General features: G+C 42.0%; 1 protein-coding gene across 1 annotated transcript in view; it reads right to left on the bottom strand.

The window, feature by feature from the left end:
• Positions 1-19,534, bottom strand: part of LOC126213200 (ATPase family AAA domain-containing protein 3) — a 102,367-nt gene that overhangs the window by 63,343 nt on the left and 19,490 nt on the right. Inside the window, exons 3-4 of the mRNA XM_049940832.1 lie at positions 14,773-15,033; positions 2,211-2,368 (exon numbers count right to left, since the gene is read on the bottom strand). Of these exons, the coding sequence (XP_049796789.1) occupies positions 2,211-2,368; positions 14,773-15,033 (419 nt within the window). The remainder of the gene's footprint in view (positions 1-2,210; positions 2,369-14,772; positions 15,034-19,534) is intronic.

Here is a 19,534-nt window from a genome sequence, read left to right as displayed (position 1 = left end):
TTTAAATCTTCATCTGCATTATTTTGCGAGTAGTGCAACAGCAATTTAGGCTATGTTTTAAAAGTCCGTATAACAATTACCATCCAAAAAAATGCCTGTCTTGCAAAAAAAAAAAAAAAAAAAAATTTTGACACCATTGCACAGTCAATATACATAGATTATTTCGTCCTTTGCTTTTTTATCTAACAGATTGGCATTTTCAAATGTTTAAATATTACGACAGATAAATACAAATAATTAAAATCACTTGGAGATATTATAATAGACATAAATAATTAAATTCACATTCACAAATATTCTGAGCGGAACAAGAATGATATATAGAAAATATGAGAACAAATGAAAAAGTTCATATGATGATTGAAATGTTGTGACATAGGTATGTAAATAAAAATTATGTTCAAACAATTAACTGAATAAAAATAATGATCAGTCATTTTGATGCAGATTTAAAAATTGGATTTGTACCCATGACCTTCAGCATGTAGAGGCCTTACCCTATCCATCACACCACATCAGTCTCCAAAATAATGGTTTTTTAATGCTACTGAGCGTCATGTAAAATTCTGAATTATTACTCACAAACAAGGGCCCACCAGAATAATGGCTTCAAGACACAATACCTTGCTTGAGGCCTCTCCTTGTTAGTTGCAACATAGTGGACTCATAACTACACAAAACACTGTTTTAACCACAACTGACACTTGAGACGTACTGAGGACTTGCATAGATGCTGTTCACGGTCAAGTGCGACAGCGAAACCTGCAGGCTCGGTTAGCATCTGCATATGTGTTTAACAATGTCTTTGAATATAATAGAAAGAAACATTCCATGTGGGGAAAATATATATAAAAAACAAAGATGCTGTGACTTACCAAACGAGAAAGCGCTGAATGAGATTTTCACTCTGCAGCGGAGTGTGCGCTGATATGAAACTTCCTGGCAGATTAAAACTGTGTGCCCGACCGAGACTCGAACTCGGGACCTTTGCCTAACGCAGGCAAGTGCTCTACCAACTGAGCTACTGAAGCACGACTCACGCCCGGTACTCACAGCTTTACTTCTGCCAGTACCTCGTCTCCTACCTTCCAAACTTTACAGAAGCTCTCCTGCGAACCTTGCAGAACTAGCACTCCTGAAAGAAAGGATATTGCGGAGACATGAATTAGCCACAGCCTGGGGGATGTTTCCAGAATGAGATTTTCACTCTGCAGCAGAGTGTGCGCTGATATGAAACTTCCTGGCAGATTAAAACTGTGTGCCCGACCGAGACTCGAACTCGGAACCTTTGCCCAGAACTCGGGACCTTTGCCTGGGCAAAGGTCCCGAGTTCGAGTCTCGGTCGGGCACACAGTTTTAATCTGCCAGGAAGTTTCGAGAAAGGGCTGGTAGATAGACACAAACACACACACAAATTCCAAGCTTTCACAACCCACAGTTGCTTCATCAGGAAAGAGGGAAGGAGAGGGAAAGACAAAAGGATGTGGTTTTTAAGGGAGAGGGTAAGGAGTCATTCCAATCCTGGGAGCGGAAAGAATTACCTTAGGGGGAAAAGAGGACAGGTATACATTCGAGCGCGCGTGCGCACACACACACACACACACACACATCCATCCGCAAATGTACAGACACAAGCAGACATATATGTCTGCTTGTGTCTGTTATGTGCAAATGGATGTGTGTGTGTGTGTGTGTGTGTGTGTGTGTGTGTGTGTGTGTGTGTGTGTGCGCGCGCGCGAATGTATACCTGTCCTCTTTTCCCCCTAAGGTAAGTCTTTCCACTCCCAGGATTGGAATGACTCCTTACCCTCTCCCTTAAAACCCAAATCCTTTCGTCTTTCCCTCTCCTTCCCTCTTTCCTGATGAAGCAACCGTGGGTTGCGAAAACTTGGAATTTGTGTGTGTGTTTTTTATTGTGTCTATCTACCAGCGCTTTCTTGTTTGGTAAGTCACAGCACCTTTGTTTTTTATATATAACAATGTCTTTGCCATGATGTTTCCATATTTTTGTCCAGTCCGTATGTGTGTGTGTGTGTGTGTGTCTGTGTGTGTGTTCGAGAGAGAGAGAGAGAGAGAGAGAGAGAGAGAGAGAGAGAGAGAGAGAGAGAAACGTAGACACACTACACAATATTTAATGAACTACGTGGATCCTGCCACATGCAGTAGGGCTTGCCGAGCACAGGTGTGCAGTTTTATTCAGACATACGCACCGAGGCGGGACTCGACATAGCGGGCAGCGACACCTGTGGCACCCTTGGCGGAGTAGACGCCGAGCGCGAGCAGCGACAGCCCGCCGGCCGCAGCCAGCACCTTGTCCCAGTCCTCCAGCAGCGCGTGCACGCCACTCCCGATCACAGCGCCGGCCGTCCTGGAAACCGACGTCACCCCTTACACCTCCTCCGTCTCGTCCGACCGCGTCACTAAAACTGCAGCCGAAGCAATATTACTTGACGACGCGTACCGTATCAGAGGTCACTCGGCAAAGTATCCGACCTCATTTCTTTTTTGCAAACACCTCACGGATTCGAATCTAGTGTGCTCACACCAGCCGACCTCGGAACTTCGCGCGTGTGCACTAATTTTCTCCTGCCTGTCAGTAGCCTCAGTTGCCAGTGAGCAGCAGTCGAGTGAGGTAGTGTGTAGTGTTCGCATAAATTTTTCACTGCGAGGGAAATGACAGAATGGCTGGAGCAGCACTACTGCAACAAATTTTGCCACAGGGTAACAGCCAGGTGGAAACCGATCGGGAGATTTGGACGGCTTCTGGTGACGGTGCTATGGGCACCACACACATTAAGGAGTGGTACAATCAGTTTAAGGATGGCCACTCGTCAGTGGAGAGCGAGCCACGCTCCGGTCCGGCTTTCGACGTGTCGTAATGACCACCTCGTTCCCGAGGTAAACACCTTGGCGATGTGGGACCGTCGTGAGACTGTCAGAGAAATTGCGCAACAGGTGGGCATCAGCACTTTTTCGTCAGATTCTACTGTGATCTAAGATTTGGCCCCGAAGAGAGTGTCAGCGAAGTTTCTGACAAAGCTGCTGACAGCGGAGCAAAAGCGACTTTGAGCTGAAGTCTCACAGGATATGCTGGACTCCACAAACAGTGACCACGACTTCGTGAACACCGTAATCATTGGTGTGTACGGGTAGGACCCAGAAACCTAGCCCCAGTCGTCACAGTGGGAACATTCCTCACCACTGAGACCAAAGAACGCCCACCAAGTGTGCAGCAAAGTCAAAGTGATGCCAACTGCTCTCTTTGACTCCCGCAGTGTGGTGCACCACAAGTATGTACAACAGGGTGAAACTGTCACCAAAGAGTACTACAGGGCTATCCATCATTGCGTATATGATGCTGTGTGGCATAAGAGATGGACTTGCGGTCAACGTGAAATTGGCACCTCCAATGCGACAATGTTACAACACATTCTTCACCCTTAATTCAGAGTTATTTTCAGGGGAGAGAGAGAGAGAGAGAGAGAGAGAGAGAGAGAGAGAGAGAGAAAAACGATTCTGTACTTCAAAAGGCTCCTTTCTTTCCTGGTATGGCCCCTGTGACTTTTGGCTATTCCCAAAACTCAAGAGGTCATTGAACGGAACAAGATTTCAGACGAGAGAGGACACTATGGCAGCAACGACAGCTGATTTAAACTCTATTCAGAAAGAAGCTTTTTCGACATGCTTCCAACAGTGGCAGCACGACTGGGATAAGTGTGTAGAGTCCCGTGGGAAATACCTAGAGCACGATTAGCGTCCAATGCTCCACATAAGCCAGTTTTTATTTCCCAGAAAAGAAAATTCTTTTCTAATGGACCTCATACCCAGCTGTACCAGGAACTGTCAGTTGTGTGCCTAGATATGGCCACGTTCCAGATTAGAGTAAAGCACACAGTGTAGCGTGACAAAATTTTGAATCCCACTGCAATCCTTACAGCCTCAGCAAAGTAAGGCAAATATTACTTCACAAAACACATTTAAGGAATGTTTACCGAGCATACTTTTGGAAATACGGCAAACTCCTGACAATCTGGGTCTGGATTACTGTCGGTCGACAATGTTCAAAAAAGAAATACAAGTAAAATAAAATCAAAACAAGCTGGGAATATATTTTTGTAATTAAATGAGTATTTTTGTATAGAATATAAATTTTTGGTTGTGAAGACATACATAAGGAAAACATTTGAGAGCATTTAAATAGTGATAGCCACAAATCAGAAGCTAAACTTGTAAGTGCTGCATGTATAGTAAACAAAGTGCACTGGGTAGAGAAAGAGAGTGAAGACAAGGCGACCGAGGAATCCTTTATCGTGCACATTAAGACACTGAAGTGCATCCATCTGCTGTTACAGTGAACAGGACAAAATTTGCTCGACTATGCCTATGTTTTGCCTCTCGCAAAAATGAACTGTCACCAGGGAAAAATCTCAATGAAAAGCAGAATCAGAAGCAGAAGAATCTGGAAGATTATTTCCCACAAACAAACTGAAAGCAATTCATACAGATTCCAGAGTGATTTTTTAAATGAGTTGTCAGATTCCAGCGAGTAACACAGTGGGATTTCAGATGCTGTGTGAAGCATTTTTTGTAAATACAGTAAATAGCAGATTCCGGAAAAAAGTTTATTTCAAATTACCTGTGGTTTTTTCAGTCATTCATGCAGCTTCACGCCACTGTTAGGCTACAATATTGCGTGCTTGCTGTAATTTCGGAATTGTTTTGAGTAACCCCAAATGATAAGCCTCCACCCAAAGCACTGAGGGTGCAGAGCAACTATCGGCGACACTGCTCCGATCAGTGCGTACACCTCACTGGGTCGATCAGTCTCATCTCAGAAGCTGTCGGGAGCTCCTGTCAGACACCACCAGCACGAGCATGACGCTATTTGGTTTTTGTATGCAAAAGCTGTTGAACTAATTGAAATTCAGCACCAATTGACAGAAGAGTATGCACTGACATCAAAAACATTCATAAATAGCGTAGAGATTTCTAACCCGTGATACTGAAACTCACCACAAACAAGGTACCGAGGGACCAATAATTTCCAACAAGACAGCCACAAACATTGCACGAACCGTGCTTGGAGATTGGTGGATTACTCTGGTTGATCTCTCCACTTTGGTTCCTGAGGTTTACCAAACATCAAAGTCACAAAATTTTAAAGTGAGTACGAGGTGGGCACTGCAAATGCTGGCTGGGGACCACGAAGACCAACGAGAGTGTTTCTTCCCACAGATTTCTTCACCACTAAGCAGATGAACTGGACAACACTTTGGACTCTAATGTCACAGATGACAAAACCTGGTCAATCTACGGGGACTGTTCAGTAAAGAATGATCGTAATTTTGACAACATACCTTTACTCATCCTCATAATTTTGATGGTCCTTCTCAAAGTAGTCTCCCATGAATGCGATGCACTTGTCCCAGCGTTTCTGCCAGTCTTCAAATACATGCGAGAAAGCATTTTTTGAAAGGTCCTTCAAAATTGCCTCCGCAGCCTTCACCACTGCTTCTGATGATTGATAATGCCTTATACGTGTTTCTTCATGTTAGGGAATAGAAAAAAGCCACACAGGGCTAAATCTGGACTATAGGGAGGGTGAGGGATCCACTTCACGTTGAGTTTTGCAAGATATTCAGCAACAACATTGGTAATATGCAACCGCGCATTATCGTGGTGCAGCGTCCAGCCTGCTTCACGGAAATGTGGTCTTTTGTGCCTGATATGGACTTGCAATGTTTTCAGGATATCCCTGTAGTATCGTCCAGTTACTGATGTATGTGCAGGTACAACATGCTGATAAACCACTCCATGAATATCAAAGAACGAGATGACCATAACCTTCCCAGAAGAAGCAACCACTGTTGCTTTTTGGGGGGTTGGTGATGAAGGAGATTTCCACACTGAGCTTTGATGTTTGCTCTCAGGATCAAAATGATGTAGCCAAGTTTCATCAGCAGTGATTACATCTGAAAGAAACTCCGGATCTTCCTCTAACATCGACTTTAATGGCATGCAGACCTGCAGGCGAATGTCCTTTTGTTCGGGAATCGACAGTCTCGGGACCCATTGTGCACAAACACGGTTCATGTGTGGCACCCAATGAAATGTTCATTATTTCAGAAAGTGATCTTAAGGTAATTCGTTGATCCTCTCTCACAATGACAGCAGCAGTGTTTATGTTTACTTCTACAAGAGCAGTTACTGAAGCACCAGGTCCACCTTCCTTTGAAATTGATTGTCTCCCCTCTTTAAACACTATAAACCACTTTCGAGCTGAGCTGTAGGGAAGAACAGACTCTCCATAGGCCTGTAACATTGTATAGGCCTCGGCTGAAGATATGTTGAGACAAAAGCAGGATTTCAAAGCCGCATATTGTTCCTCGCACGTTACCTCCATTGCAGTAGTAGGTGATACTGGACACTTCCGAACCTACCTGTCTCTCATAGACGGGAACCAGGAGTCCCAACAATGAAACTACTACGGTGTGTTTGTTGCACATTAAGTTAACAGAATATCATAAGATTAAATTTTAGCATGAGAAATTATGACCATAAAAAATATGATCATTCTTTATTGAATAGCCTTCATACTTTAAACCTGTAACCAAACGACGATCATGCGAGTGGCGATGTTCCTCTTTGTCCGAGCCACTAAAATCGAGACACACACTGCCAGTACAGTTATGGCAACTGTGTTTTGGGATATAAGTGGGGTCTGGTCAGTCAACTCGATGAGCGCAATAAATGCTGTGAAACACTGAAAAATCTGACAATGGACAATTAGGAGCTGGTGAAAAGGAATGTCTTGCAAAGGCGTAAGCATTCTCTGTGACAACGCTTGCCCACAAACCACCACTCTCCTGCAAAAGTCTGAACTGAACATCATCACCTACCCAGCCTGTAGTCCAGACACGGCACCAAGCGAACCACCTGTTCCCTAAGTTCAAAGAACAGTAGCCTGTCAGCTTATATTAAATATCCATCTAGTAACACTTGCATCCTGTGATCCTTTGTGCACTTGGATATCTGATGATGGAAACAAATCCAAAACGTGTCAAGTAAACGATTTGAGTAGTAAAGTCATTTTTCACAAGCTGTATGACTATCTTTGAAGCAAACTATTCAGTGCCAATACAACACTACATTTTAATTTTGGAGAATGTCTTCAACACTAATTTGGAGACATTAAGTTTATTGCCACAATGCAATTTGTAACATTGGCACATTATGGCTGCACATCAACTACTTAAAACTGTCTGTTCAGATCTGACTGCTCAAATGCACATCTGTTGTTTGCAGTTGTTAATTGAAGCTACAATAATTACTGCATTGAGTTGCTTACGCACCAGAAATAAAAGCAGCCTTGAAACTTTTTGAACTGACGATGTACGTAAAGTATGAGAGGCGTTCAAAAAGAAACGAGCCGGAATCTGGAATGCAAAAACCGGCGACAAGAGGACAATATGGTGGCGTCTGTAACGAGGTGTGTTCCGATCAGAGTGTGGAAGTTCACAGCCCGTCGCTAGAGGGCACGTGTGCACGTCACGTGACTACACAGAGCTAGCAGCAGCACGCACCAATCGTCCGACACTGTCAATCGCATTGCAAACAGTGACACGGAAGGCGTCAACAGGAAAGCAAAGAGGTGGTGTTCATTTTCTGACAGCAGAACGAGTAGGAAGAACGGACATTCCTCGACGAATGTCACAAGTGTACGGCGAACACTGCACGTCCCTTGCAAGAGTCAAGGCGTGGCACAAGCGCTTCAGGGCAGAACAGGTGTCGTTAGCCGATGATTCATTGTTTGGAGCACCACACTGCATTGCAGATGACATCGTCCAACTGGTGGATGCACTCATTACCCAGGACCGCCGAGTGACAGTGAAAGCCACAGCCGCCGTGGTCGAATTGAGCGTCAGAAGTGTTCACACCATCGTGAAGAAACAACTGCACATGTGCACAGTGTGTGACCAATGGGTGCCCCACAGTCTTCAACCACACCAGGAAGCATGTCGAATGGCCCACTGTCTTGTTTATCTGCAGTGCTCTGTTCAGGAAGGGAATGTGTTCCTGGCACAAGTGGTGGTGGAGATGAGTCACAGTGTCATCACTTTGAACCAAAATCAAAACAACAAAGTCTCCAGTGGAAGCATCCAGGGTCACCACCACCAAAAAAAGCCAAGGCCATGCACACAACTGCAGGAAAGCGGTTATGCTGACGTTCTTCTTTGAGTGAGATGGCCCCCTTCTGAGTCACCTCCTGCAGCACAGGACAACAGTGAATGCCCAGCGTTACTCGCAAAACCTTGACCTCTATTTGTCAAGTGATCAAATCAAAATGACCAGGCAATCTGATCCGTGGGGTCATTCTGCTCCACGGCAATGCAAAGCCTCGTTCGGCCAACACAGTCGCGGCACTCCTGCAGAAATTCAAATGGGAGTCCTCGGCCACCCTCCACACAGTCCGGACCTCTCTCTCCCTGTGATTACGCCATTTTTGGTCCCCGTAAAAAGGCTCTGAGGGGCAAACAATTGACTTCGGACGACGATGTCCTGCTGTATGTGCGGAACTGGTTAACATCACAGCCCTGGGACTTTTATGAGACAGCCATTCACTGCCATGTGTCAAAAGTGGGGCAAGTGTCTCAACAGCCACTGTCAATACCTCTAACATAGAGGTACTGGCTTCTGTAATTATGCCTCTGGCTCGTTTCTTTTTCAAAGCCCCTTATATTTAATTGTGATGAACTTTTCACAATTATGAAGTTACAATCCGATTGTTATGAAAAAATAAATGTGTATGTGGCTGGCGCCATGAAGGACTTGTCACAAGGAGACAGAATGTCTCCATCATTGTTTGCAATGGTATCACAAAGACACACAGGTTCCTCTATGTTTGTATTGATTGTTTATGCAATCTAAATGATCGATTTCAGAAGTCACCATCCATCACCAGGTGTACATGGGAAACCAGACTCATATATTTCAGTTCAATAAGATAAGAACACACAGAGATAACCGATAGCCATCGCCATTCTGCCACACCATTTTATTACCGGCTAGATGAAACCATAAAGTTATGTGATTTTATATTACATATTTGTTTATTTATTAGCACATTTACAAAATTAAAACTGACTGTGGAGTGTAATAGTCAAAAGTCAGTGGTATGGCCAGTGTAGTTATCTGATATTCATCCACAACCATAGAGAATCGAAATATGATGTGACTGGTTTCCCAGACACCTCTAATGATGCAATGTGTGTTCTGAAGCGAATCATGTATTCAGGATACATTAGATAATGATAAATTTACCTTTTGGAAATGTAAGGGGAGCAGAGAGCCAGTTCTGATGTGATTGATAATGAAAGCAAAATTGAAGAAAAATCCAAGATACATTCATAGAATTTAACAACCTCGAAAAAGCATTCAACAATGCAAAATGGTGCGAAAAGTTCAAAATTATGAGAAAAATAGGAATAAAAGCTACAGGGAAAGATCTACGGTATAAAATATGTACAAAAACCAAGAAAGAGTATTAAGAATGGACAACCATGAATGACGTGCTCATATTAAATAAGTTATAAGACAGGGGCGTCGTCTAGTGGGATTAAAATACAGGGTGAAAGAATCAAAAATAAGATTCACAGATGACATTGCTATCCTCAATGAAAGTGAAGATGAATTACAGGAAGTGTTGAATGGAACAAACAATCTGAGTACAGAATATGAACTGAGGGTAAACCAAAGGGAGACTAAAGTAATGAGAAGGAGCAGGAATGAGATTAACAATAAGCTTAACATCAAAACCAGAGGTCCACAAAATAGACAAAGTGAAGGAAGAAATGTAACCCATAAAGCGTGAACTGTGGAAAAATTATACATGTGTTGATGCAAAACTGGGTGTGAATTAACATTGTGGGCATAGGAAATTTGATGGGAGCGATAAAAAATGTCATAAATAGCAGGAAAATGTAAATCCGGGGTTGTAAAAGTGGGGTTATACCATAGGATGTTACGGTACATCTCGCTTAAGGGGTTAAACCTTCTCTCTATTAATAATTTCATTGGATAACCTTATTTCGATGGTTTTCTTAAGTACACAACCCCAATAACGGAAAGTCGGAGTAATAGATTGTGTCTCTTTAAATGACATATTATGCCCTTCACTGAGACAATGTTCAGTGATGGTAGATTTTTCACACTGGAGCAAAGGTGTGGCGTTGATGTTCCATACACTGGTCATGAACTGTGCAAATAAACTGTCCAAAATAAGCCTTTCTGTAATGACAGGGAATTTTATATACCTCTTGCTTCCATAGTTCCACCTTTAACAGATCCAAGAAGGGCTCTAGTCTTGGTCAAAGGCAAAAATGACACTTTTTTTTAAATTATTATTTGAGGATTCTTTAAATCCCTGCAATGGGTAAAAAGCAACAGATTCACTGATTTCAAGGACCTGTTGTTGGTCCCCATGGTGATCCAAAGTAAACAGCACGAACAATTTGATGATCAGTATATCCATTTTGCCTGAAAACAACCTTAAGGTAATCCATTTCATGTGTCAAATTATCAAAATCCAAAATAGCATAAGCTCCCTTGACCGGTGCAAGCAAAACTCCCATGCTTCAATGTAGTGGATGAGAACTAGTACCATGGAGATAGTGGTCCGTATGTGTAGGTTTACACTATGTGCTATGTCCCAATGTCCTATTTTCTGTTTTATGTACTAAAAGCACCAAAAAGGTGATTTGCCATATTTTTTCCATTCCCATCCCAAGTTTGATGTATGAAAAGCTTCCATTCCATGAGGCCAAATGATAAAAATATCATCCACATATTTCAAAAATATATGTGGGTTTAAGAGCTGTTCTGAGTGCAGCATCATCAAAATCTTCCTTGAAAGGATTGGCAACAATAGAAAAAAGAGGACTTCCCATTGCCATATGGTCAGTTTGTTCAAAAAATGGATCATTAAATAAAAAATATGTTTATGTCAATACATTGTGACACAGCTGAGCCGTTTTATCATCCAAAAGCTGACCAATTAGCAACAAGGACTACTGCAAAGGTACCAGAGCAAAAACTGAAACAACATCAAAGCTAACTAAAAGGTCAGTTGTTCCGAGGCACAGTGGCTTCAAGTGTTGAATAAAATTGATCGAGCCGGATATATTATCACATTTCACATTTCCCCACATGAGAGCTAAGGACCGAAGCAAGATATGTGGCTGAATTATAAGTAGGACCAGCAAAACATTGTGATGTCAGCATGATGAAATCCAGCCGCATACCCATGAACAGCATAAAGTCTAAAAGGGTTATTTGAAATAAAAAATCATAATAAAATCACAAAATCCAATGTCCACTCCATGTTCATACAGCTGGAATCATTCCTGACATGGAACGGGTCCTTCCAGTTGCCATGAGGAGCACAGGATGCAGCCATCTGCAGAGGGTGGCTCACATTGGTACCAATGATGTGTGTCACTTTGGATTGGAAGAGATTTTCTCTGGTTTCGAGCAGCTAATAGAAGTGGTAAAGACGTCCAATCTTGCTTGCGAGATGAAAGCAGAGCTGACCATCTGCAGCGTAGTCGACAGGACCGACTGCAGACCTCTGGTACAGAGCCGAGTGGAGAGTCTGAATCAGAGACTCCGACAGTTCTGGGACCGTGTAGGCTACAGATTCCTCAATTTGCATCATAGGGTGGTTGGGGGTTCCACTGAATAGGACAGGTGTCTACTATACACAGGAGGCAGCTACACGGGTAGCAGGGGCTGCGTGGCGTGGACTGGGGGGTTTTTTAGGATAGAGGTTCTCGGGAAAACACAAGATGGGCTTCAGTCACAAAGGGCGCAGGCTGAACACAGGAAGAACGTAGATACAGGAACCATTGGTTTAACAGTTATAAATTGTTGTAGCTGTGTTGGGAAAGTACCAGAGCTCCAAGCGTTAGTAGAAAGGACTGACGCTCAAATCGTTATAGGCACTGAATGCTGGCTAAGGCCGGAGGTAAGCTCAGCTGAAATTTTTGTGAAGAGCGTAACGATGTTCCGAAAGGATAGGCTAAATACAGTTGGCAGTGCCGTGTTTGCTGCTGTTAGAAGTAGTTTATCTCGTCATGAAATTGAATTAGATAGTTCCAGTCAGTATGGGCAGAAGTCATTCTTGGCAACCGGAATGAAATAATAATTGGATCCTTTTACTGACCTCTCAATTCAGATGATACAATTGCTGAAAGGTTCAAAGAAAAATTGAGTTTGATTTCAGACACGTAGCGAACTCATACAATTATAGCTGGTGGTGACTTTAATGTACTCTCCATATGTTGGTGAAAATACGTTTCATTTCGGAGGTACACATAAAACATCACCCGAAATTGTGCTAAACGAATTCTCCACAAATTATTTCAAGCAGTTAGTTCATGCGCCCACGAGAACAGTAAATGGTTGTGAAAACATACTTGACCTCTTAGCAACAAATAATCCTGAGCTAATAATGAGCATCAAAATGGATGCTGGGATTAGTGAACACGGGGTTGTCGTAGCAAGCTTGAATATTGTAAACCTCAAATACTCCAAAAATAAATGAAAAATATACCTATCAAAAAAAGCAGATAAAAATTCACTTGACACCTCCCTGAGAGACAATCTCCATTCCTCCCAAATTAACAATGTGTAAGTGTAGACCAGATGTGGCCTGAGTATTGGCAGCAACTGGGAGATTATACCAAATAAATCAACAAATGATAGATCTGATCCTCCTTGGTACACAGAACGGGTCAGAACACTGTTGCAGAGACAAGGAAAAAACATGCCAAATTTAAACAGACGTAAGATCTCCAAGATTGGCGATCTTTTACAGAAGCTCGAAATTTAGTGCGGACTTCACTGGGAGATGCTTATAATAGTTTGCACAATGAAACTTTGTCTCGAAACCTGGCAGAAAATCCAAAGAGATTCTGGTCATATGTGAAGTATGCTAGCGGCAAGACACAATTAATGCCTTCTCTGCACGATAGCAATGGAGATATTATCGAAGACAGTGCTGCTAAAGCAGAGTTATTAAACACAGGCTTCAGAAATTCCTTCATCAAAGAAGACAAAGTAAATATTCCAGAATTCAAATCAAGAACAGCTGCCAACATGAGTAATATAGAAGTAGATATCCTCAGAGTAGTGAAGCAACTTAAATCACTTAATAAAAGCAAGTCTTCTGGTACAGACTGTATACCAATTAGGCTCCTTTCATAGTTATGCTGACGAAATAGCTTCATACTTAACAACCATGTACAACCATTGGCTCAACGAACGATCCGTACCCAAAGACTGGAAAGTTGCAAAGATCACACTAATATTCAAGAAAGGTAGTAGGAATAATCCACTACATTACAGATCCATATCATTAAGGTTGATATGCAGCAGGGTTTTGGAACATATATTGTGTTCGAACATTATGAATTACCTAAAGGAAAACGATCTATTGACACATGGTCAACACGGATTTAGGAAACATCGTTCTTGTGAAACACAACCACCTCTTCATTCGCACGAAGTGTTGAGTGCTACTGACATCGGATTTCAAATTGATTCTGTATTTCTGGATTTCCGGAAGGCTTGTAGTGGAACCCGTGTGCTTATGGAATATTGTCATTTGTGTGACTGGATTCATGATTTCCTATCAGAAAGATCACAATTCATACTAATTGACAGAAAGTCATTGAGTAAAAAAGAAGTGATTTCTGGCATTCCTCAAGGTAGTGTTATACGCCCTCTGCTGTTCATTATCTATGTAAAAGATTTGGGAGACAATCTGAGCAGCCGTCTTATGTTGTTTTCAGTTGATGCTGTCATTTATCGACTAGTGAAGTCATCAGAAGATCAAAAGAAATTACAAACCGATTTAGAAAAGATATTTGTATGGTGCAAAAACTGCCAATTACCAACTGACCCTAAATAAAGAAAAGTGTGAGGTCATTCAAATGTGCACTAAAAGGAATTTGTTACACTTCGGTTACACGATAAATCAGTCAAATCTTGAGGCTGTAAATTCAACTAAATACCTAGGAATTACAATTGCAAGCAACTTAAATTGGATGGGACACACAGAAAATGTTGTAGGGAAGGCTAACCAAAGACTGTGTTTTATTGGAAGGACACTTAGAAAATGTAACAGATCTACTAAAGAGACTGCCTACACTACTCTTGTCTGTCCACTTTTAGAATACTACTGCACAGTGTGAGATCCGACAGGATTGATGGAGTACATAAAAAAAGTTTAAGGAAGGGCAGCACATTTTGTATTATCATGAAATAGGGGTGAGAGTGTCACTGGAATGATACAGGATTTGGGAAGGACAGCATTAAAACAAAGGCATTTTTTGTTGCAGCGAAATCTTCTGACAAAATTTCAATCTCGAACATTCTCCTCCGAACATGAAAATATTTTTTTGCCACGAGCCTACATAGGGAAAAATGATCACCGTAACAAAATAAAGGGAATCAGAGCTAGCCTCAGAGAAAGATATAGGTGTTCGTTCCTTTTGCGCACTATACAAGATTGGAATAATAGAGAATTGTAAAGGTGGTTAAATGAACCCTTTGCCAGGCACTTAAATGTGGTTTGCAGAGAATCCATCTAGATGTAGAAATCCCACATGCTTATTGTACTGATTTTAAAAGTACTATTTTTCACATATTATAAGGTAAGGAAATGTTGAATGACCTGGTGCACGGGCTCCCGGGCAGGCTTTTTTCACTTACTTGATGGACTCCAGGACGGTGGTGCGATTCTCGGCGGCCTTGAGGCGGATCTGCTCGAGGGCGATGTCGCGGTTCTCGCGCTCCGCCTTGGCGCGAGCGGCCGCCTCCGCCTCGGCGCGCTTCGCCTCCAGCTGCGAGCGCATCTCCAGCTCGCGGTCCAGCGTGGCGCGCCGCATCGCCTCCTGCCGCTCCACACTCGCCTCCTGCTTGCGCAGGTTCTCCTCGTTCACCTGCTGCTGTTGCTGGAGCTGGTCCTCGTACCTGCCGGACACACACATCTCACTGTATTCACGTACCGACAACATCCGGACATACTACAGCGAACCAATATACCTGACCTCTCAAACAAATGGCAATTTTGTTAATGTGGCTGCAAAACACAAAGTGTCGTGATGAAATCTTCAACCATTTCCAAATGTAATTAAAAAATTATGAGACATAGATACTTGCAGTTTGTGGCACTGTATACAGCAACACAGAAAATTTAATGTAATTTTTTCTAAACAATTTCTTCATGTGATAAATCATTGCAAAAAAAAATTACACCTCAAGAGAGAGCCAACTAATGGTGTGGTATGTGAAAACGAAATCACCTATTGCTTTCCAAGAACCTTCTGACCAAATTTCAACAGCAGGCAACAGACACGATGATTAACACTCAGTATGACGAGTTCCTAGACACTAGGAGTATAAACAGACAGTCATGATCTGGCAGAAAATGCAAACTGGTGAAATGGTAGAGGAGATCAGCGACCTTCTCAAGAAGTCCATCAGAATCAGTTCGTTGGGCATCGAGAGAGTTCAACTCCACTCGCTCGACAGTTCACAAGGTCTGAGACAGGAGGAAGGGCAGCATCAGTCGTGAATTTTTAATCTGTTTATTTGATTGACTTCAGCTGTGTAGCTATCTTCGGTGCTACATGAATAAAAAACACATAGCTATCTTCGGTGCTACATGAATAAAAAACACAATGAGATTCAGGCAGCACAAACCAAAAAATTACATATTAATTTCATTCAAGTCGTGATTACTCAGCTAAAGATTCCATTCAGTCACACACTGACCAGTCTGGTGTGGCATCTGAAGACTACAAAGTGAAAACTGAAATTTTAAATTCTGCATTTAAAAAACATCATTCATGCTGGAGAGCTTTACAAACATTCTGTGTCCCTAAGGACAATGTAGTAATAAGCATCCCTGGCTTAGAGAAACAACAGAAGGCGTCAAAGCAACTAAGTGACCACGTCTGGATGGAATCCCAATCTGGTTTTAAAAAGAGTACTCTAGAGCACTGGCTCTTTACTTAACCTGCATTTATCACAAATCTCTCGCCCACGTCAAAGTCTAAAGCAACAGGAAAAAGGCACTCACAACTTCTTTATACAACAAGGGTAAAAAGATGGACCCGCAAAATTACAGACCAATATCCTTAACATCAGTTTGCTGTAGAATTCTAGAATGTATTCTGACTACGAATATAATAAAATGCCTAGGGACGAAAAAAGCTTTAGTTCACAAATCACCACGGTTTTAGAAAGCATTGCTCATGCAAAAAACAGCTTACCCTTTTCTCATATGATGTACTGCAAACATTGGATGAAGGGCAACAGATTCCACATTCCTAGATTTCCTAAAAGCATTCAACAAGGTACCCAACTGAAGACTGTTAATGAAGGTACGAGAATGTGGGATAGGTTCCCAGATACGGGAGCGGCTCAAAGACTCCTTAAATAACAGAACCCCATGTGTTGTCTTCGACAACGGGTGTTCATCAGAGACAAAGGTATTGTCACAAGTGACTCAGGGAAGTGTCATAGGACCACTACTATATTCTATATAAATAAAGGACCTGGCAGAGAGGGTGAGCAGCAATCTGCAGCTGTTTGGTGGTGATGCTGCGATGTATGGTAAGGTGTTGAAGTTGAGTGACAGTAGGGAGATACAAGATGACTTAAACAAAATTTCTAGTTGCTGTCACAAATGGCAGCTGGCATTAAATGTAGAAAAATGTAAGTTAATGTGGATGAGTAGGAGAAACAGTCCCGTAATGTTCAGATAAAGCACTTGCAGTGTCCTGCTTGACACAGTCACGTCGTTTAAATATCTGGGCATAACACTGCAAAGCGATATCAAATGGCAATTTTGGTAAACTTTTTTTGGAAACAGTGATCAATAGAGTATTATATTCTAACTAAAGTTCAGTCTTGATCACAACACTTATCAACATCAGTTGACTTCGTAACAGCTGAGGAGAGCTCCGCCTACCGTCCTCCAAGGAAGCCATGGGTCTGAAGATGGTTATATAAATATAACCGAAACCGGTCACCTATGTTATTGACACATAAGTGTTGTGATAAAGACTGAACTTTAGTTAAAATTTGATATCAAATGGAATGAGCATTGGAGGACTCTCGTAGGGAAGGCGAATGGTTGACGTCAGTTTATTGGAAATATTTTAGGAAAGTGTGGTTCATCTGTAAAGGAGACTACATGTAGAACACTAGTGTGACCTATTCTTGAGTACTGTTCGAGTGTTTGGGATCTGTACCAGGTCGGACTGAAGTAAGACATTGAAGCAATTCACATGTGGGCTATAGATTTTTTACTGGTGTCAATGCAAGTGTTATGGAGATGCTTGAGGAACTCAAATGGGAATCCCTGCAGGGAAGCAACATTCTTTTCGAGGAACACAATTGAGAAAATTTAGAGCACCAGCATTTGAAGCTGACTGCTGAATAATTCTACTGCTGCCAACCTACATTTCACATAAGAACCATGAAGACACGATACGAGAAATTAGGGCTCGTACAGTCGCATATAGACAGTCATTTTTCTCTCGCTCTATCTGTGATTAGAACATAAAAGGAACTGACCAGTAGTGGTTCAGGGCACTCTTTGCCACACATGCACAGTGGCTTTTAAAGTATGTAGGTATATACAAATTTAGGTGTAGGTATAAGTAACATCGCATATGGTACGATACTGACATTACAGATAACAAACATTTAAACTGAGCTCGCTGCTGACATTTCCGTTCATCTAACCTTCATGTAAGTAGCAAGCTAGTTTTACTCTTTGCTATCTGTAAGGTCTATGTGGTACCATGTGCGATTTTATTTACGATCAGTCATCATGGCAAGGATGTAGTTGGTATATAAATTTATTGTTTACAAGCTGAAGTGTTTGTGATCTGGTTTGAATTTATATTTTAACGTCCAATTCCAATTATGTTCTTTTATTCATGTAACACTGAAGATAACAATATCAGAGAAGGAAAGTTGCTACTCACCATATAGCGGAGATGCTGAGTCGCGATAGACACAATAAAAAGATTCACACAATTACAGCTTTCAGCCATTAAACACTTTGTCAGCAGCGCACACACATACATATACACGCGCACAGCCCCCCCCCCCCCCCCACACACACACTCTCTCTCTCTCTCTCTCTCTCTCTCTCTCTCTCTCTCTCTATCTCTCTATGGTGAGTAGCAACTTTCCTTCTCTGATATTGTTACATTCCATCCCGGATTTTCAACTGTTTGATTTAACAGTGAAGATACCTGCACAGTAGATGAAATGGATCTGCAATACACAGATTAAAAACTTTCGACTGATGCTACCCTTCCTCCTATCTCGGATCTCATTAATACAGCCATTAAGCACACTGTTCCTGATGGAAACAAACCTGAGGACTCCAAAATGTGCTGAATAAAAGACCTGGCTTTGTCATTTACGAACTTCAGAGTGTGCAAGCACAGAAGCAAACTGACTTGCAGCTATGCCACAAATTTGCTATTGACTGGAAGAAGCAAAACCCCAGCTACCAACAAAATGCCACATTCTCTGACAAAGAAACCTTCCACACAAGAGGGAGGGTTAATCAGCACAACGCGACTTGTGTTCAGGAAACAGCCAGAGTTTTCGGGAATGTGTCAGTGACAGCGAAAAAATGAATGTGTGGAGTGCACTATGGGAAGACAGCGTAATTGGACCATTTTTCTTCATTCTTCATTGAACAAACAGTAACAGCAACTGCTTATCTGGACATGCTTGAGCAACTTGCTATCCCTCAGCTAGATCCTTATCAGCCAAAGGTAATTTTTCATGAGGATGCTGCACCACTGCACTGGTATTTACATGTTCCTGACTTCCTGGACCAAACATCTCCACAGCAACAGAAGTCATAGCGCATACACGTTTGTGGTGTACGGCATGGTGTCTTAAAAAACACAAGCTGTAGAGCACCAAATATTCAAGGAGAAGAATTTGGCAGAGCACTAGAGGACATACGAAGCACATCACATTCACTCACAATTATTGAGATCCTTTGGAGAATATAATGTGACAAAATTATTCTGTCCAGAATACGAGATAGATGAGACAAGTGGAATACCATCAGACTTCAATAAAAAAAAAAAAGTAATGATTCCAACTCCAAAAAAGGCAGGTGCTGACAAGTGCCATGGTTGCAAAATACTGACAACAATTATTTAAATGTGAATGAAATTATTGGTAGAAGCAGACCGTAGAGAAGATCAGATGAGTTCGAGACAAATGTTGCAGGAGCACGTAAGGCACACTAAGACTTATGTTAGAAGATGGGTTAAGGAAAGCAAACTCACTTTCATGGCATTTGCTGATTTAGAGATAGCTCTTGACGGAGTTCGAGGAATACCCTCTTCGAAATTTTGGAGGTGGCAGGGATAAAATGTTTGGAGGGAGCGGTTGTTTAGAACTTGTACAGAAACCAGAAACTGAA

This window comes from Schistocerca nitens, chromosome 11, assembly GCF_023898315.1.
Source record: "Schistocerca nitens isolate TAMUIC-IGC-003100 chromosome 11, iqSchNite1.1, whole genome shotgun sequence".
Classification (NCBI taxonomy): Eukaryota; Metazoa; Arthropoda; class Insecta; order Orthoptera; family Acrididae; genus Schistocerca; species Schistocerca nitens.
The sequence above is the reverse complement of the archived record's forward strand: the minus strand, read 5'-3'. Positions and strand labels throughout refer to the sequence as shown.